This window comes from Heptranchias perlo, chromosome 2 (assembly GCF_035084215.1).
Source record: "Heptranchias perlo isolate sHepPer1 chromosome 2, sHepPer1.hap1, whole genome shotgun sequence".
NCBI lineage: Eukaryota > Metazoa > Chordata > Chondrichthyes > Hexanchiformes > Hexanchidae > Heptranchias > Heptranchias perlo.
Genome location: NC_090326.1, coordinates 146,858,133 through 146,879,150, shown reverse-complemented (window position 1 = coordinate 146,879,150; position 21,018 = coordinate 146,858,133). Strand labels below are relative to the sequence as shown.

The window sequence follows — 21,018 nt, the reverse complement described above, 5'->3', positions numbered from 1 at the left end:
GGCAGAGTCCAATGGGGCAGTGGTGGGGTGAGGGTCAGTGGGACAGGAAGGAGGGTGGCAAAGTTAAACTGGGCAGGAAGGTTGGTGAGAAAAGGATGGAGCTGCTCATAGGGAGGCAGTGACAGACAGATTTGAGCCTGTGATGACAGCAGGTGAATCAGAAGGCAGAAGAGCAGTGATGGTTTGTGTTAGGGATGATGAGGGGCAAAGACACCTGAGAAAGCAGAAATGTAAGGTAGCAATCTCAGGTGAAAGGAGGAGGGGAAAAAGGGTCCAAGAAAAGCAAAGGATAAAAAAGAGAAGTAATGGGCTCGAGACCAGAGTAGCAGTCAAAATGTGCACGCAAATGGAAAGAGGGAATTTGAGTTGCTTAAAAACTAATAAATGTTAAATTATACAAGGAAACACAAAGCAAGTACTCGAAGTTACACAAAAGACTTTCAGGATTGCTAACTATGTACCAGAAAGGTATCCAGCGATGTAAAAAGCAGATGGAGTATTAAAAAACCAAAAGTAGAAATATTGAAGGTCTTGATTTATGTGTAGTACGCCTGCCTACAGGTCACAATGTTAGTAACTGTTGTTAATTGCCTTGGATTCTTTAGGCATATCTGAAAAGTCAGCGGTCTCCACATTTCTCATATCCAAAGAAAATTCAAGTAAAATTTAAATTACTGAATATACTTCAGCCTGTAAGAGCTTCTCTGGCTTTAAAATGCCTTTAAACGTTGAAAACAAATCAATTTCCAATTGCCATTTTTTTGGTGTTCAATATCTATTTGTAGGAGCTCTTCAATTCAATCTTCTATGCAAATAGGCATCCATGCCCTATTTTATAAGTATCGTTTGAGCATCAACTCTAGATCACATATGGTGGTCCCAAGCAGTGTCCAGTGTCCTTCCCCTCAAATGCTTTTTGTATCACAGTTAAGAACATAAGAAATAGGAGCAGGAGTAGGCCATACGGCCCCTCGAACCTGCTCTGCCATTCAATAAGATCATGGCTGATCTTTGACCTCAACTCCACTTTCCTGTCCGGTCCCCATATCGCTTGATTCCCCTAGAGTCCAAAAATCTCTCCATCTCAGTCTTGAATATACTCAACGACTCAGCATCCACAGCCCTCTGGGGTAGAGAATTCCAAAGATTCACAACCCTCTGAGTGAAGAAATTCCTCCTCATCTCAGTCTTAAATGGCCAACTGCTTATCACGAGACTATGCCCCCTAGTTCTAGACTCTCCAGCCAAGGGAAACAATCTCTCAGCATCTACCCTGTCAAGCACCCTCAGAATCTTATATGTTTCAATGAGATCACCTCTCATTCTTTTAAACTCGAGAGTATAGGCCCATTCTACTCAATCTCTCCTCATAGGACAACTCTCTCATGCCAGTTGAACTGGTTTTAGTGAACCTTCGCTGCACCGCCTCTAAGGCAAATATATCCTTCCTTAGATAAGGAGACCAAATCTGTACACAGTACCCAAGGTGTGGTCTCACCAAAGCCCTGTACAACTGTAGCAAGACTTCCTTATTCTTGTACTCCAACCCCCTTGCAATAAAGGCCAACATGCCATTTGCTTTCCTAATTGCTTGCTGTATCTGCATGCTAACTTTTTGTGTTTCTTGTACGAGGGCACCCAAATCTCTCTGACTACCAACATTTTATAGTTTCTCACCATTTAAAAAATATTCTGATTTTCTATTCTTCCTACCAAAGTGAATAACCTCACATTTCCCCACATTAAACTCCATCTGCCACCTTCTTGCCCACTCACTTAACCTGTCTATATCCCTTTGCAGACTCTTTGTGTACTCCTCACAGCTTACTTTCCCACCTCTTACGCTTTTCGGATCTGGTGAAAAATGTGTAAACTTCTGAAGTTTCTTCATAACTGGGACCCCTTCACCGCTGGCAACATCTTAGTTGGAATATTGTGAAGGGTTTTGGGTACCCTATTCTAAGGGAGAAATACAACCAATGGAAAAAGCGTGGTTTAGATCAACTGGGATGTTGCCAGCGATGAAGGATCCTAGTTATGAAGAGGCTTCAGAAGTTAAGGCTTTTTTTCCCCACTAGATCAGAGAAGCTTAAGAAGTAAGTTGTTAAGAGTTCGCCATGATTGTCTCCTCTCACAACCTTTGATAATCACTAAGTTTCACAATGAAGCTTCACAATGAAATGTGAAACTTAAAGAACAAGCAAACACCAGCCTCTCTGGGTTACTGCCGACTACAGAATCCAACCCACGGTACAGGAAGGAGCACAACATTAAGGAGAAAGGAGCTGCTTCAAAAATTATGTTTCCTTGGTTCAAAACAGGTTGCAGGACTGGAGTGCATCATCTAGGCTGACACTCCAGTAGACCACTAGAGGACTGCTCCATTGTCCTGGGTGCTGTCCTTTGGATGAGGTGTTAAACTGAGGTCCAATCTGCCTGTTTCAATAGTCCAGGGAGACACTAAAGATCCCATTCAAAGAAGAATATGGAGTTCTCTCAGTATCTAAGCCAACTTTCTTCCCTCAACCAAAACTGTCAAAATAATAGATTAATTGGTCTTTTACCTCTGTTGTTTGTGGGATCTTGTGTAAGCAAAATAACTAAGTGGTTAGAATCTGGAATGCACTGTCTGAGGGGGTGGTGGAGGCAGATTCAATCATGGCCTTCAAAAGGGAACTGGATAAGTACTTGAAAGGAAAAAATTTGCAGGGCTACGGGGAAAGGGTGGGGGAGTGGGACTAGCTGGATCGCTCTTGCATAGAGCTGGCGCAGACTCGATGGGCCGAATGGCCTCCTTCCGTGCTGTAACCTTTCTATGATTCTATCTGCTACATCGCAACAGTAATGCATTGACTTTGAAGTACTTGGAGAGATAAGTTGCTATACAATACAAGTCGTTACGTTTACAGATGTTATTTTCTTATTTCAACTGTTTTTTGAATTGCAAAAGAATGAAGTAGGATCCATTTTCTTAATAATTTTTATTCACTGTACATGGCTGTCTGCATATACAGTTGACGTAAAGGACAGGATATCAAGCACTGGATGCTGCAATTTAGTCAACAAAAACTGAAAAGGATTACATTACACTGAAGACACCAGGGCCAAAAATCTGAAGATGTCCAAACAATGATAAAAGGACTTTGGCTTTGTATCTCCCTCGCGGTTAATTCCTCTCCTCTGAATTTCTTTTCTGTCAGCATTGCAAAGCAGTTTCACAATACAAGATATAATCTCACGCAAGCCAATGCACAGATAGCACAAAAATATTCCATTGCACACCCCAGGCCAACAGATTTTTCTTTTTTTGATGGTGAAATGTTTTCAACTTTCCTAATTGTGGCTGATCATCTATTTGTACCAAGAAATGACCCCTAATTTGGCAATCCCTATAAATCATTGTTTGGGCTGTGCAAATATAAAGAGAGATTGCCAGTATCATTAGGGTAGCACACAGGTACCTTTGATGCTGCTGAACAAGTTCTTAGTCTTGTAACCGGACGAGAAAGAAAAATATTTCATTCTACAGCATCGACAATTCTGCAAAGAAAAATGCCAGAAATACGGCTGTGCTAAAAAAAACAAAAATCTATAAAGTATAACTATCCTCAAATATGAATTGGTTTCCATAATATCTTAATATATTTAAGGCACAGTAATACCTGCATGGAGCAGACAATGGCAGCTTGAACCAATAGACTTAACTGACTAGGCTGTAGTGTTCTAGTTCTTGAACCAAATATTGAACGTTACAGCATTAACACAAATCATAGAGTGCACTTTTCAGGGAAATTGTAGGAGAGAAATCTCAAATATCATTTAGCATTAAATGGACAGAATCATGTGTGAGAGCAAGGATTACTACGCCTGTAAATTCCAATTTGTTGGAATTGCTGATTTTCTTGCATTGGATTTGAATAGGAGTCCTCATTATATGCATCATTCCACCCTTGGATTGAAATGCTAATGCACCTGAAGAATGACTTTCACCATCAATGTCGGGGGCAACTGTCTAGTATACGGCTGTAATGGACAATATAAAACTACTGTGTTGGCATCAAAAAATACAGTCTACTCCTGATAATTCAGTCATTTTTTGCAATAAAAAAATTTAAATCATCAGATAGTTTGAATTAAATAACTTCAAATTAAAAGTAGACTCTAGAGGCCATCTAGTCTACCTATAAAAGTGAAAAAGCTTTTCATCCATTTGGAAATAAATATTGTCCCAGAATAAAACAAATATGAACTGCATCTTTTTAGTTATCAACAACTGACCTTTTGGCTTATATAAATGACCTAGATTTCGTCAATATAACTCAGTATTTGGCTTCAGATTCAAGTCTTGTCATTTTCTGTAGTCTGCGTGTCACTGTTACTAGCATAGTTTACTACTTTTGCCTTGATCTAAATACCATAGATTCAAGTTAACTAGCCTGTCCGGAGATGTTTGAGAGTGAAGAATGTGTTTAGCTACATGGTTGCTTAAAGTAAGAAATAACGCTGCAGAACATAACATTTATAGCACATGATTATAGTTCTAGTTAAGTAAAACAAAATATAAAAGAGAATTTACAGGTTATTTGGGGTTTGAGATTTAATGATAAAATCTGAAAATATTTTGCTTATAGAGCTCAAACCTATAATACCTTCCAACAAAACAAATCAGCATGGAAACAATCTCTTTAAATGTCAAAAATCAAATAGCAATAACCTACTCAAAGGTGGGTTTTTGAACCTCATCGTAGCTCACCTTTTGATTTACTAGGGTTGAATTAAACCTTCAGGCACTGATGCAGGATGCCAAAACCAACCAATAAAACTTTGCCTGTATTTAAAAGGAGGCCAATGTCTGAAATACTATAAAGTTTAGTTACCATTTGATAATACATTTTTATATTTATATATAATAAATATTTATTGGGGTACCAAAATGGATAGAGGGGCAGTGCCATAAAAGAGCGTGCTCGTACTCCAACGGTGTGCCAGGGAATGTAAAGTGTGGATTCTCCTACATGATTTCCTACACAGTGAGATTCTGATCTGTCATGCCTACAGGGGAAGAAAACTGAGCACACAATCCCTGCATCTTACATCAATTCAATCAAAAACTGGATTGGCGGAGATCTTGGAACAGGGCAGATGCCTGTCAGTCAGAGTATGGTGAGTGTGCCACAGGGAGCATTCCAGGGGAAGGCAAAATTACAAATACGGGATCGGGAAATAAAGAATGGGCAAAAAATTACTTTAAATGGTGCACACATCTCTGCAGCAAGAAGCTAAAACTAAAATAAATATTCGGCACTGAATGCCGGTAGTGATTACTAGAGGTTGCTGATTGTAAAGTGCAGGTTTCCTCCTCCATAGCTTGTAGCTCTTCATTATTTCACTGGTAAGTACAATGCGTAATTTGTGTTAGATGACAAGTCAGAAAGGCCTACATACTTTACATCATAGCACACGCTTCTAATGCGGAACTATACACTTCAAGGCTACTGTAAAAAGCATGAGGCGATTGCTCAATGAGACATGCACATCTTGTTACTTCAATAAATGGAAGATTCTCCCTTCTGTATCCTTCACAAACATCTGATATCACATACTCTAAACAATACATAAATCACACTTGCTGTATTTACACGTTATACATTGCAAAATTACAGAAAACAAGGCTGAAGTAATCCTGGATCAACAGTCTGCCTCACACTGTATTTTACAGTCTTATACAGTAAAGATATTTTCTTTTGACCAAAAGAACAGTCAGCCCGTACACCACAGGTTATTCATTTTACTACCATAAGTCACACCAGTAATTGTTTTATTTAAAAAACAATTAAATAAAAAACTTAATTCACTAATAAAAGTGTATTTAAAAAAAAATGCAACAAGCAGTGCCAAAACTCAGTAAAATATATACTGGCAAGATGACTTTATCTGTAAAATCTGTGGTGCATTCATTGGCACGTGTGCAAAGCTTTAGATGTGATGCTGGTGCTCCTGGGATAATTAAAATAAAAAACAAAACTGCTAAAAGCCTTGGTGACCAATGGTAACGACACTGGTTTGGTCCTCCCTCTAGGTCTGGGGCTGGTGTCTGGTACCATCCTCTGTTAAATCATACCTGGAAGATGATTACAGATAAAATTACCCGTACTGTAAAAGCTACATCAGAGTGTGTTACAAGACACGAGTTCTATGATTCTCAAATAACGTTTGAACCCAGAGACGTGATGTATTTTCTTCACTCAATTTAATGCCACAAGACTTGGAGAATTTTGATTTTGTTTTTGGTTTGCAGAGGTCAATCTGAGGATTCGAGCTGAACAGTGACCGGAGGCTGACTGGAATCAACAGCAGGAATCTTTTCACTGTGTGAGAGTAGATAGTGTCCACAACACTGACAGTCAAACTGAACAATGCCTCAAATGACATGTAATAGAGTATTCCACACAGAGTTGGACTCTACCATAGACAAGACACAGCAGATATCAGACTATCATACGAATAAATGCCGATCAGAAGTGTCTACCAAATAAATGTGCACTACATTATTACAGTTTAACGACAGAGTACAGATGAGAAAAGTGAAGGCACTGTGTGACTGGGTTAGTACACTGCCCTTTCACCTTAGGGACCTGGCTCTAATCCCATTAATTTGGGGTGGGTTTAAAATCTCTTCTATCTGCAGTTATTAAAGGTCCCATGTGGAATGAGTTTAAACAATCTCAATCTAGTTTCTTAGGCAAATTGCAGGATCATGATACAAAGCTATCCACAATTTGGGAACTGAAAATATCACAGAAGCAGGTGTGACCTTCAGTGCTTGGGGCTAAGGAACATTGTTGGGTCGGAGCAGACGGAGCTTCATCTGCATTGCCTTTTGCTCTGGCTGATGCTGTACAATTTGCAAACAGTAGGAAAATATTACTGAGGGACTGCGGCAAGGATTGTTTGTGGGACCTCTTCAGGTGAGATGTTAAATCTATGTTTCATGTCTGTTCCAGTGCTTCTAGAAGACACTATCCAAAGAAAAGCATAGTTCTCCCTGTATCAACATTCCTTTCTCAACTATCAAAATCAGATCAAGTGGTCATTTATCGGATTGCTGTGCACAAAATGGCTGCCATGTTTACCTACATAATAGTTATTACTGCATTCTAAAATTGAATTTATTGCAAGAAGTACTTAGAGATGTTGGAGAGATGAGAGAAGGAATAACATAAACACAGCATAACATTGGGAAGACCAAAACCACAGTCTTTGGTACCCGCCAAGAACTCCATACCTTTGCTACTGACTCCAGTCCCCTCCTGGCCAGTCTCAGGCTGAATCAGACTGTTTGCAACTTTGTTGTCCCATTTCATCCTGAGCTGAGCTTCCGACCCCATAACCTCCCCTTCACTAAGACCACCTACATCTCTGCCTCCACCCCTACCTCCGCGCATCTCTCACCAAAACCCTCATCCATCCCCCTTGTCATCTCCAGACTTGACTATTCCAATGCTCTCCTCGCTGATCTCCCATTCCTTTCAGCCCATCTAAAACTCTGCTGCCTGTATCCTAGCCTGCACTGAGCCCTTCTCCATCACCCATGGCCTTGTTAACTTAGGCTAACTCCCGGCCCCCTGACACTCCATTTTTAAAATTCTCATCCTTGTGTTTAAATCCCTCCAATGGCCTCACCCTTCCCTGTCTCTGTAACTTCCTCAAGCCCCACAACGCCCTCCCTCAAGCTCTCTGTTCCTCTGTCTTCTGCACACTGCGCATCTCTTCCCACTCCCCTGCTTCATTCCACCATTGATTTCAGTCATGCAGGCCTCAGGATCTGGAATCCCCTCTACACCCCTCTCCTTTTTTAAGACCCTCTGTAAAACCCACCTCTGACCAAACTTTTGGTCATCCCACCCAGTATCTCCCTCTTTGGCTCAGCGTCCATTTTTCTTTATGCCTCTGTATTCAAAAGTCATTCAAAAGCTGAACATATCAACTGCAGCTACATGTAGGTTGCATTTCTACGGTAGTGTTCTTGCTTTATTTTATGCGCCAGAAGTGTTTGTTGATTTTAGGAGTCGATATCTTGGTACTTACCACTGTGTAGAGCCTCTAGCCACCTCCTCGGTCATTTCTATTAGGAGCTACAATGAAAGAACATCACAGATATATGTAGGGTTACAGAGCATTTTTAGAGTATAGACCTGAACTGTTACCCTGTCTTTTTCTTTCAAATATTGACTCATCTGCTGTACATTTTAGGCACTTTCCCTTTCATTTAATTGTCACTAATAAAAAGAGTGGAGAACAATAAGTCACTAAATATTTTTTAAAATTTAAATGATGCAACAGAAGCACAGATCCTTTAATGAGTTTGATTTCTCAAACACTTTGCTTCACCTCCCTGTTCCCTTTTGTAGTTATTTTGCCCTGTGCTGGCTACATCACTGACCTGCCACTATGTACAATGGCCCACTCTCCATTACCTCAAACTGTGTGAGAAACAGCAACTGAAAGCCGCATTCCATTTAAACAGGCTCTTACTTAACCTCAGTCTTGCAAATTCTACTGTAGCAGTCAGGGCACAGTCCAGTTTTTCACTCCATTAATCTGGAATTTACATGGAATTACATAGAATTTAGAGCACAGAAACAGGCCATTCGGCCTATGCCGGTGTTTGTGCTCCATGTGAGCCTCCTCCCACCTTACTTCATCTCACCCTATCAACATATCCCCAAATGCCTTTCTCCCTCATGTGTTTATCTAGCTTCCCCTTAAATGCACCTATGCCTGTCGCCTCCACTACTCCATGCGGGTTCCACATTCTCATCACTCTCTGAGTAGAGGTTTCTCTTGAATTCCCTATTGGATTTATTAGTGACTATCCTATGTTTATGGCCCCTAGTTTTGGACTCCCCCACGTACTTCCTGTGTTTTGTTCTAAAACGAGATCTGCTTGTTGATTACATAAAACCATCCAGCCCGTTTCATTTTTAGGTTCATAATCAGGATCCACTGAGATCATTTTCATTCCTGCCTTGACACCACACCTCTGTCACTCTGCACCCTTTGAACCTGGAATCCACACATTTCTTTGTTTTGTTACTAGTAGTGCTGTTCCAGATCAAGTATCACTCCTTCCAAGTTCAACACCTAACAATTAAACAAAAGTGTGATAACGTCACACTGTTCCCCACTTAAAGATGACGGGAAAGCTTGGGACTCTTCCTCACCCCTGGTCTATCAGTCTGTGCAGCACAACTCAAGCACTAAAGTAGGTGCAAATCCTGAACAACCAGGAAGCTGTGCCTCGTCAGAGTAACTGTGATGATGTCAGTAGAAGACCAAAGCCACATTACCAAAAGCAGCAAAAGTCTACCTATTTGATAAACACCGTGAAAGGCGGCGATATTATTTTAACTGAAATTATACAAATGTGAATGTGATACGTGCCTTTCCCAGCAGCCCTTTGTCCCTTGATAAAAAGCCACCACTGTTCTTTACAGCTACATCCAGAGTTCGTTTCTGTACCTCTGCTTGTGACACAATGAACTCAAACCTATGGAAGAAACAAAGGTTACAGTGCTCCTTCTCCATGAAAATCTGTAACAAGTAACCCCATCCATAGACTACATCCATAGAGACCATTAGATAGCTTTCCACATCACATAACACTCAGGAGATCAACAGTGCCACACCACTCCCACACATATCTAAAATTCTAATTTCATTCATTAATGTAGCCTGTGTCCCATTAGAGAGACAGAAATTTAATAACCAGAGAAATCTTGAATAAAGTATGTTGCATTAACACATATGCTACCTTAGGCCATGATCTTGGTCTATGGGACAACAGAGAATCACCATGTGGTGCTCTCACCTACCTGCCTACAGCTGGTTGAAGACAGGTGTTGGCCAACTGTTAGATTGGCTAACTCGACAAAAAACAGGAATTGAACCTGCATCCTTCCTAATTTGCATGGCTCAGTCCACATCATATGGTGCACTCACTCATTGAGTGATGAGAACATGTCAAATTTATATACCAAATGCATTTTCTACAGAAAATAAAAATGTGCATTGATGAAGTACCATTCCTATTGCACTGGTGATGACCCACAAAAATACTTCTAACCCATTGCTATGTAAAACTTTCTTTTTGGAATTTCAGAATCTATGGGTTGGGAGTGGGCCTGGGTTCATTTTAGTGGATTAATAATTTCATCACATCCAGGGAATAACACAATAAATGGTCTTACACTGGAATATTTACAACCAAATGGAAAGGTTTTTCTACTCACGTTTCATCATAGACTGGATTTAACTGTCTCTTCAGTACAGACGTTTTTCTCCTTCCTGATCTTCTCTTGTCGGGCAGCAAATACAATCGAACGTACGGATCTGAGCCATCCTCAGAAAAAGCTATTAAATTTCTGCAGGTGAAACATAATGTGTAATAAATAGTGTCAATTCAAACTTCTGGCACAAGCAGCCATAATTGCAGTAAGACTACAATGGCCATCTCTTTTTAAGTACACTGCAGAAGAACATAGAATCCTTCATTTCTTGGAGTGATAAATTATGTAAACAAAGATTACAACATTGTCCACAAACTATCCAAACTTAAAAATTACATAAATTGTTTTTATCTTTCTAATGTTCTGCCAATTTATATATGCTTTTTATTTTCTATCTACAGCATTTAATTTTTCTTTACTGCACTGTGCAGTCCATCATCCTGTAACAGCACAACATATCCTCAATGTCTTGCTGGACATGAATCAAGCAAATCTATTATTGCTAAACCCCTCAATCCCCTTTCTCAGTATAACATAAGAAAGCTTGGAGCAAAGACTTCAGGCATCAAGGCTGCTCCTTCCAGTCTATGCATGACCACCTTAACTGTGCACTCACCTCTGCCCACCCAAGATATCGATACTCTCTTCCCAACTTTCATAGGAGTAGGCCATTCAGCCCCTCCAGACTGTTCCACCATCAGCTGCTGTTGGTCCCCATCAACTAGACATTCAATGTGAATCTGTAATAAACTTGATCTCTTATTGCTTGATTCAAGAATGCGAACAGTTCTCATTCCTGTTCCACGCACCAAATTACAAACTGCTTGTTTTTCAAAAAGCCTCCTCGCTATTGTCTTTCATCCATTACCTTACAACCTTATAAGTAAAAGTGCGAGCACATCAACGTGCCAGTCTGCTGTGTTACCTACCGACAAGCGTGTACAACCACAATGAGCTTGTTTCTTTGAGAACTGTGCCGAAGCGTTAATTGAATCTGACCCAACGGTGACTGGCCAAGAGTTGTTCCACTGCAACACATAAAAAGTACAAAGATTCACTGATGAGATCTACTCTGGCAAAACACTAATGAATCATACCATTTGTCACAAACAAAATAAGACAACAGGCTCGAAAACATTGCACAGACTTAAAACCAACTTAAAAAAAAAACTCAATGTTCTGATGAAGGTAAAGGGTGTCATTGCTGGGGAATTGAAGTGTTTTCTGTTTTCAGCTCTGTCAGCTAAGGTGTGTAGCATAGATTACATGCAGAGCAAAGTATCCTCTACTCTGCTCCAACACTACACAAAAGAAAGCTGCTCTCTACTACACCAGAGGGATATTTTCATTTCTTCTTACACTAGCAGCTACAAGACCTTTAAGTAAGATTGCTAATTACTGCCACTTAGTGCTGAATTGCAAGCAAACTTTGCACTGTAATCTGATGCCCACTGTGACTCAGGGTGCAATCGACCTAAACTCGGTTTACACACAGCCAGCAGAGAATGGAAACTTTCATCCTGTCAATCTGGGCTGGATTCAAACACAGATGACAACGTTCTGAATCAAAAATAATGAATGTCCTGAATCAAAAAATGCTTAGTAGTTTTTTTTTCTATAATTCGTAGACAAATCCAGCATCTACAATAATCATTTTTTAAAGTTTACCATGAGCACATTTACATAATGGAAATATTTTACTATTTCAAAATATATACAACTTACTTCAGAATAAACTCAATATAAAATTGCGCTAGTGACTGCACAGCATTTTGGTCATGCTAAGCAGCCACGGATATCCCCGTTTCCTAACAAAGCCCCACAATTCAGATTTCCTCTGCGCACTGCATGTTACAAAATCAATTCATGACCCAAAACGCAGCTATAAGGAGAGTCCCTCAGCGCTTTCAATGTAGAAATAGTGCAACTCAAGACTAAGAGTGCAATGCAATTTTTACATAACTTGTAGGACCAAAGGGTGCAACATACTCAGTGCTCAAAGTTCAGGGCCAGGGCCAGGCCCACTCACTGCATAAACAGTTTATTGTAGCCACCTGTACAATTCTCAACTGAGATGGGAAATACTTAAATGTCAGACAGAGAAAGAGTAACACAGAGAGGATCATCCAACTCTCCCTCGGCTACTTTCAAGTTTTCATTCTGCCTTTAAGAATTAAAAGTAATTTTGTTGGGTGTTTAAAAGAGAGATGTAGAAAATACTTTTCCTCAAGAGGCATCTTTTTCTTCAGCAAACAAAATCAAGATATTTGATAATCTCATCCCTCAAACTGGTTTTAATTATAGATGGAACTCCCCACCCCCCGTGTAAAAGTGAGTGGGGGCTGTACTTTTGAAGTTGCCGCAGTCTCTGATGTAATTCCTGCGTGGCAAAGGGTAGCGATATGTCAGAGGCGATACTCGGGGTTGGCTCTTTAGTAGAAAGGTGTGACGGAGAGGCTGTGTGACTGGAGGTGGTGTGAGATGATGGAGTTCTCTGGAGACTGGTGGGCCTCTGCGGGCTTTGGGAAGCAGCGCTGTAGTTCTCCACGTTGTCAGTCTTCTCAGGCTTTTTGGTACTGTCAGCAGCAGGAACAGCTGGGGCAGGTTTGTTTGATTCTGTTGGTGCCACTGGTTGGATTTTTGATGCTGGCTTCCTAGCTTCCTTGCTATGAGATGGTTGTTTCTTTAACTGAGCTGAAGAACGATCTGGAGCCTTGTCTTGTTTTTCAATACCAAGGATCTATAAGGAGGAGGGCACAATATGAGAATTACATCACCAGTTTTAGAAAGTTATCTGACAATTATATAGCACTTTAACTACAGGCCTTGTGAAGAGGAAGTTTAGGACTGATGTTAGAATCAACAACTGGAATCGGTTGCCAGAAAGGGTGGTATTGGTCTGATTAGGACGTTCAACTCATTTAAGAAATAGCTAGGCACTGTAATGGGAAGACAGTAAAAGCAGTATTCAGAAAGGATGAAATCAAATGAGATCTTCACAAGAGTTATGGATGAATGCGGCCATTCAGCCCATCTTAATTCATGCATCAAGACCCGACTGTCCCCTCATGTGGTTCTTAAATGAAAATTGTAAACAATTTTACAACACCAAGTTATAGTCCAACAAATTTATTTTAAATTCCACAAGCTTTCGGAGGCTTCCTCCTTCGTCAGGTGAACGGTATACACCTACACCATTCACCTGACGAAGGAGGAAGCCTCCGAAAGCTTGTGGGATTTAAAATAAATTTGTTGGACTATAACTTGGTGTTGTAAAATTGTTTACAATTGTCAACCCCAGTCCATCACCGGCATCTCCACATCACGTTCTTAAATGATTCCAGGGTTCTCACATCAGCTACTCATTCCAAGTGCTAACGTGAGACAAATGGGTCTGCAATTGCCTGTGTCTGTTTTTTTTTCCCGCCCTTTTCGAATATGGGCAGCAAGGTAGCAAGTTTCCAATCTACTGATACTTCCTTCATGTCCAGTGACTCCCTCATAATGATTATCAGTAGCTCACAAATCTTCCCTCTAGTCCCTCTCAGCATTCTGGGATAAATATAATCCATCCCATGGGATTTGTGTTGGTCCGTTTCAGACTTCAATCTCAAAGTCATGAATTTTACCTTGGTTATCTTTTTTTTTTTCCGGGAGGGCAGGTCTTCCTTTGTGAATACTTTGAGGAAGTAATCGTTCAGAATATTAACTATTTAGTGCTCATCACCTCAGTTTCAATCCCTTTTGCATCTTTCATCTGAATCTATCATGTGATATTATGAGTTACACCCCACAGATTATCATCTCTATGTAATCTTGATCTTTTCATCAGTTTTACTCCAGCAAAACTATATCTATGCAGTTGGCCTCAGTATTAATGGAAATGGTAAGGATAATCCACAGCATTGTGGTGCTTAACAAACACTACGGCAAATGGTGGACTTTTGTACCAATTTACTTCTAAATCCATTAGCATGCTTTTTTGTTCAACTAGTGACACGAGTACTGGGGATGAATAACTGCACATAACAGCAGGAGGTAAAGCATTCTTTTCTTTCAAACTCACGAGAATTACAATCGAAATTTAAAAAGTCACTGGCTCTTTATTTAGAACACTTCAAAGAGGTAAATAACAACAGGTTATTGATCTTGCGTAAAGGACTAACAAAAAGACAGTCACATGCAGTTGGATAGCATGACACAAACAAGGGAAACCTAACAATGTACAGGGGCTGAAGCTCATACAGGTGGATTAACAATCATCTTTGTACAGCTCACTTCATTTCCCTCTTATTGCCTAGCCTGGGCAACTCCTCTGGAATAAATCTAGCCCAGTCAGAAACTTGAGGGCTAGTAAGTATAGGACATGTGATCTAGGGCCCTTACTGTCAACCAATGTATAGATAGATACAAGTTGTTGTTTTCCTAGAAATTACAGTATAGATGGTCACCTGAACACGCACAGAAATAGCTTTCCTACATTTAACACGGGTTAAATTATATACATTTTTAAATGATGTCGATGTGATTCTGCCATTACTTCTTCCACTGAGGTTTAGCTTTATTCTAAGCTGCTTCTTTCATTGTCATTTCCTGGCTCCACTGCAGAACTAACTCTACGAAGTATTCTGTAGTACCACCTTGTGGCAGAAATGCTTTTGTGGCCTACAATATGTATTATGTTCTTTTAAAAAACAAATTCAGATCCTTAATAAAAGACCTAAAATGAACCATGTTACTAAGTAGGAAGAGTCATACCTTCAGTAATACAGTGTAATATTGAAGTTTACACATTAAACTGGGTGATGCTGCTACATTTGTTTTTCAATCTCTTAAGTGTAAGACAAGTTAACATTTTTGTTTGGGACAAAGTGTGGGTGAGGCGGTCATTTTATACATGGATAATATCCATTTTGCTGGGCTGTTTCTGATTTTAACATCAGCAGAGGGAGTCTGAACTGAAGTCAGGACTTGGCATTTAAATAATTACAACGCTGGAGAAGTGGAGCACGTTCCTTCTGGCTGTGCATGTTAGCTCCTACTCTGCTCCTCCGACAGTCCACAAGGAGAGGTGATTTCGACATCAGCAGTGGCTCAAGTCAGAAGGGTGAGCTAAGATTGAAATATCACAGCACCGACTGAATTAATTATTTTGGTCAGTCAACTACATGAGCAGAAATATTCTGATGTCAGTGAAGTTTTGTAGTTGAATAATCAGCAGCGTGATTGTTCTCCAAGAACAATTCCTTTTTTGTGTGTATTGGCCATTAACTTGAAATAAGATCCTTAGCAGGAGAAAACAGGAGTTGGCTTTTTGCTAAAAGATACACAAAGACACTGTTCACACGTACTCTAAGCATTATCTTCATCTTGAGAGTGCTGCTGGGACCAGAATTGTTCAACTGGAATCGCTGGTTCATCGTTAGGTCTTCTGCTTCCAACAGCTGTTTAAGAGGCAGGTTAAATGAACCGAGCGAGCACTGGTGATGGTCATCCTTAGCCTGGACAAAACAAACCACATAAGCCATGAGTTTTAAAAATGCCGAGTAACAGGTAATCCTTAAACAGAAACAACAAAATTAGGTCCTGATTTTTTACCATGGGCAGGTGGCGGGAGTCAGGCTTGGTGCTCCAACTGCAGGAACAAGTCCCACCAGAGATGTTGTACACAGTTATTTCCAATTTCTGCAGATACATCAGGAAGAACAGCTGGGTAGGGGCTAGGTTGGGTCACGCGGTAGGGGGGTGGGGGGGGTGGGGGGAGGACCGGGACTGGATCCCGGTTGGGGGGGTGGGGGGGGGGGGGGGGGGAGGTCAGCTGATCACAGGGAGTATTGGAATATGGCAGGAGGTTTGCTTAGGGGGCCGGGGTGGGGGAGGGAACACTTTTCTGCTGGATCCGGCAGTTCTTGCCTCCCTTTTAGCTGCTGGTTTACCTGAGGTCCGCGAAACCTGTGCTGGAGGGATTAATTCGAAATGGCTGTATGACGCGAAGACCACAGACAGCGCGCCCTCCCAGTCCTTCCTGTTCTCTATCACGGAGGTCTTAGAGGACAGCGAGCAGGAGAGTTTGGATCGGCCAATGACCTTGGAGAAGCTGACAAAGGACGTCCAGTCCTTCGAGAACTTCCGGAAGCGACGGCTTACTGGTTGAGCTGTATTCGGCTATGTGGGACTGGGTAGGCCCAGACCTACTGGAATTGTACGGGGCTATGCTTTTGGCGGGCAGCATGTCTGAGTACATGAGGAGAGGCATCATCACCCTCATGTACAAGCGGAAGGGAGAGAGGGAGGAAATCAGAAATTGGCAACCCATTTCCTTGCTAAATGTCGACTGCAAGATTCTGTCTAAGGTCATCACCAACACGTTCAAGTCTGCTCCAGAGTGGGTGATCCACCCGGATCAGATCTGTAACGTACCAGTCAGGAAGATCTCTGATAGCCTTGCGCTGCTCAGGGATATGATCGCCTACTTGCAGGACTGGGGGGGGGTGAACACCTGCCTCATCAGCCTGGACCAGGAGAAGGCCTTTGATAGAATATCCCACGCGTACATGCTCTCCAAAATGGGGTTTGGGGAGAGAATCCGTGATTGGATCCAACTGCTCTACGTGACATCCGTAGCGCAGTCCTAATCAATGGGTGGGAGTCGGAGGGCTTTCCAACAGGGTCAGGCAGGGTTGTCCTCTCTCGTATTGTTCATATGTTGTATCGAGCCGTTTGCCACGTCCATCAGGAAGGACGCGGTTATCAGGGGGGTGATGATCCCAGGCAGCGGAGGCTCTCAGGTTAAGGCTTCCCTGTATATGGACGACATCACCGTCTTTTGCTCCGATCAGTAGTCGGTCCACAGACTGATGGGCACCTGCGACCGTTTCAAGCTGGCCTCGGGGGCCAGAGTGAACCGAAGAGCGAGGCCATGTTCTTTGGCAGGTGGGAGACCCAATCCTTCGTCCCCTTCACCATCCGACCACCTAAAGGTGCTGAGGATCTGGTTTGGGGGCCCCAGGTCTGCACCAAAAACTGGGAGGAGCAGATCGCCAAGACCAAACAAAAGTTTGGTATGTGGGTGGGGCGCTCTCTCTCCATAACCGGCAGGAACTTGGTGATAAGGTGTGAGGTACTCGCGGTGTTGCTCTACGTGGTCAGGGTCTGGCCAATTCCCCACAACTCCGGCGTCACTGTCACCCGAGCTAACTTCCACTTTATCTGGAGGTTCAAAGTAGAACACATCCGCAGAGTTACCATGACAAAGGTGGTGGGGGGGGGGGGGGGGGGAAAAGAGCATCCCTGATGCCGCTCCGATCCTGATGGCCACCTTTGTGTATGGCTGCCTCAGGATGAGCATTGACACAAGTCCAGTGTAGTTTTCCTTTCCCTGTTTCTCAGGAGGCATGTCGTCTGTATGTACCTCTCAGCAATAGTGGCTAGATAATGAAATCGTATTTAGGGTAACTGCAGGTCTGAGTCCCCTTTCTGACAGAGTACTGATATCTCCAGGCATTGGCCAGACTCCCCAACTCTCATTCATCAGGAGAAGCAATTATTCATTTTTGTTTAAAAAGATCCCTATTCTGACATGGGTCACAAGTTGAAATAAACACTATTTCCTCTGCTTAAATGTGTTTACAAGCTAGCTCATTGTCACTGAACATATATGTCACTCCCACCTTTCCCAGCTCTGAATTCTGGTTTAAAGTGACACATTAATATAGTGTGAATGTTTGTATTATGCTTTTAGATAAACATTTCAAAATTGTGCCCATTCCACACAGCTATTTTCCAACAAAGGTTCTCCAATTACAGCATAAACTCACAAGAAAATACAGTGCACTCAAGTAAAAGCAAATAATTTGCACACTTGTACTACTGTGTGACTCCTCGTGTGGTCTCACTGTTCCAGTGCTCTATGAATACACTTTACTGGGTGAGGTGTACACCAGCTAAAGCAGAGGACAGATGTGTGAGAACATGATTAGCTGCGGTAGTGACACAGAAACTGGCATTTATTAGCTTGTCTGATAGGCACAGAAGACTGTAAATGGCATATTAAATGTTGTTTTCCTGTACATATAGAATGTAGTTCCCCTATAATATATATATTTATGCAACTTTTATATGCCATGAATTGGAAGAAATTCCAATATCATTGGAAACGCTAGCATCCATATTCCCTCTTTTGGGGGGGAGAGGGGGGAACTGTAGCTGTTCTGAAGAGTTTCAATATACAATTGAATTTCTAACCTACACAAATCTAGAAAGATTTACTTTTACTTAAATTTAGTTTCCTGCTGCAAACATCAACAGAAATCCCCAATGTATTGGTTCCAATAGTTGGCTAAAATAAAAGGTAGCATATTACAATAAAAACCCTTTTGTTAAACAGCTTGCCATTAGGTACTGTACCTCAACATCCAGGTCCACAGTCTGTGGATTGTGGATGCGGAAAGTAAACGCCTCTTCCCAGACAGGTTCCGTGGTCCGATATCGGATCTGCAAATAGTGATAGGCAAGGCAATGTGATAAATAAGTCAGCACCTCACTGATGCCAAACCCAGAATATATGAATGGCAAGCAGTTTTCCAGTAGTCTGCTGTTAAAAATAATCACCTGGTAAACACACTTTCAGAACTAGCTCTATAAAATAAATTGGGCGGAAATCAATATAAAGCATAGTCAAGTCGCAGGATTCAGATATCAATGAACCATTCAGGCTTCATTCTAGTGTGAGCCTTCAGATTCAATTAGTGCCATGTAAAACACTTTGAAGAATCCCTGATTCTATGTAATAGCCGACTCAATATAATTTGTTTGTGTCACAAATGTCATGTGGACATTCCTCTGGACCACTTCTTGCAGTAGAGTTGAGATGGGTAAATCAGTTACACTTTGTACATTTATCTAGGAAGGACATATCTCATTGCTGGCCACATAGTGACCAGGGAGAGTGGAGACATTGGCAAGGGAGTGGAGATTTTCATGGGGACTGAAAATAAGGCTACTGTCTTCTCAATGTTCAACGGGATGAAATTCTGCTTCATGCTGGACTTAATGTCAGACAGTTTGAAAGCAAAGTAATGGTTGAGGGAAGCATTGGAAAGGTAGAGGTGGACATCACCAAAATACATATGGTAGCTGACCCTGTACCTATGATGATGTTACAGTGGGCCAGCATGTAGATGAGGAGGAGGGGCTAAAGATAGATCCTTGGGGAACTCTGGAGATATAGAAAGTGAAAACTATTGAAGATGTACTAGCTGTGTTTGGACAAGATTGAACGGAACCACGCAAGGACAGTCCAACGGAAGAGAGGTAATGGAGAAGGATGGCGTGGCCGACTGAATGCTACGAGGCGGTTGAGGAGCACGAAAAGGGTTAACACGCTTCAACTACAGTCACAGAGGGCATCGTTGCTGACTTTGACCAGGACAGTCTCAGTCCGGTGAACAGGATGGAAAATGACTGAAGGAATTTGGATATTGGGATTTTTGGGAGGGGGGTATGGAGCTGGGAGACGATGACACTGTCAAGGACCTTACATAGGAAAGGGACCCTAGAGATGGGGTAGTAACTGTAGAGGATGAATGGGTCAAAAGTGGACTTTGAGAAGTGGGGGGTGATGGTAGTTTTGAAAGGAAAAAGAACAGTGCCCGAGAAAAGGGGAACCATTTAATATCAGTATAGGGGACAAGAAAGATAACTGAGCGGTCAGGAGTTGGAGGGGGAGGAAATCAAGGGAGTAGGAGGTAGGTCTCGTGGATGAGCTTGAGGGGGGAGAAGAAGTTGGGAGAGAAACCGCTAAGTGATGGGGACAGGGGGAAGAATTTGGGCTAGGTCTGGTGATGGATGACAGGCGCCAGATGTGCATAGCCCTCAGGTGACTGCAAAGCGGAAACGGCACCGGGGGAATCAGTAAGTGACTTGAGGATGAAGGAAGTGAAGGCACAAACTGTTGAGCAGGTCAAATGCAGCAGTGGTGTTGTGACAGGTCGGAGGAGTTGAGAAAAGGAGATTAAGAGTGAGTTGAGAGTAACTGGGGGAGGATTTGAAGTAAATGGGGTTGGAGGTAGTGCAGGGACAAGGACAGTTAGGGAGACAAGGAAGTGGTCAGATAATCACGTCTGAGTGATTAAGACCTCAGAGATTGTGAGGCTCTGTGAGATGGCAAAGTCATTAAGTGTAGAAGCTCAGTGAAGATCTCATTGAGGTGGTCATCTGGGCATTTGGGAGGGCAGTAAATAACAAAAACTTTAAATAAGAAGCAGGAGATATGAAAGAGGGTCAGGTACTTGAAGGAAAAGGTGCCAGAGGAGTGGAAGAAGAGGCTGAGGAGGGACTTGGTGATGAGGGCCGTGCCGTTGTGATAGGGACTTGTTGCTCGAGATAGGGGGCGTGGAATATAGAGGCTGAAGAGCGTACAGTGGGACCAGAAGATGGTCAATGGAAAGGTGGGATTGGAGGGGTCCAGAGAAAAAGGGGCCAAATTGTGAAATGCCATGGAATTTGACTTAATCAGTCTCCTTTAACACAGGCTCTGATGATAACTAAAACTGGGGCTCCGTGAGAGCAAGATGGCTGCTTACCTTACTTTCATATGTGTTATGTCCCACTGACAGCTGGACAAATGGGTTAGGCTCGCTGTTCATTTTCTTCCCAAACTGTAATGGAAGATGAAAAACTTTGGAAGTCAGCTAAGAAATCATAAATCCTTATCTATTTATTAGTTGGC

At 42.0% G+C, this 21,018-nt stretch overlaps 1 protein-coding gene across 3 annotated transcripts in view; it reads right to left on the bottom strand.

The window, feature by feature from the left end:
• Window positions 1-2,966: 2,966 nt before the first annotated feature.
• LOC137344837 (extended synaptotagmin-2-like) overlaps window positions 2,967-21,018 on the bottom strand; it is a 191,333-nt gene continuing 173,281 nt past the window's right edge. For all 3 annotated transcript variants that reach the window (XM_068008032.1, XM_068008038.1, XM_068008047.1), the window contains 9 exons: window positions 20,873-20,947; window positions 18,696-18,782; window positions 15,641-15,790; window positions 12,638-13,029; window positions 11,219-11,317; window positions 10,293-10,424; window positions 9,445-9,550; window positions 8,089-8,135; window positions 2,967-6,121 (listed from right to left, as the gene is read on the bottom strand). In XM_068008032.1, coding sequence (XP_067864133.1) covers window positions 6,076-6,121; window positions 8,089-8,135; window positions 9,445-9,550; window positions 10,293-10,424; window positions 11,219-11,317; window positions 12,638-13,029; window positions 15,641-15,790; window positions 18,696-18,782; window positions 20,873-20,947 — 1,134 coding nt within the window. In that variant the 3' untranslated portion in view covers window positions 2,967-6,075. The remainder of the gene's footprint in view (window positions 6,122-8,088; window positions 8,136-9,444; window positions 9,551-10,292; window positions 10,425-11,218; window positions 11,318-12,637; window positions 13,030-15,640; window positions 15,791-18,695; window positions 18,783-20,872; window positions 20,948-21,018) is intronic.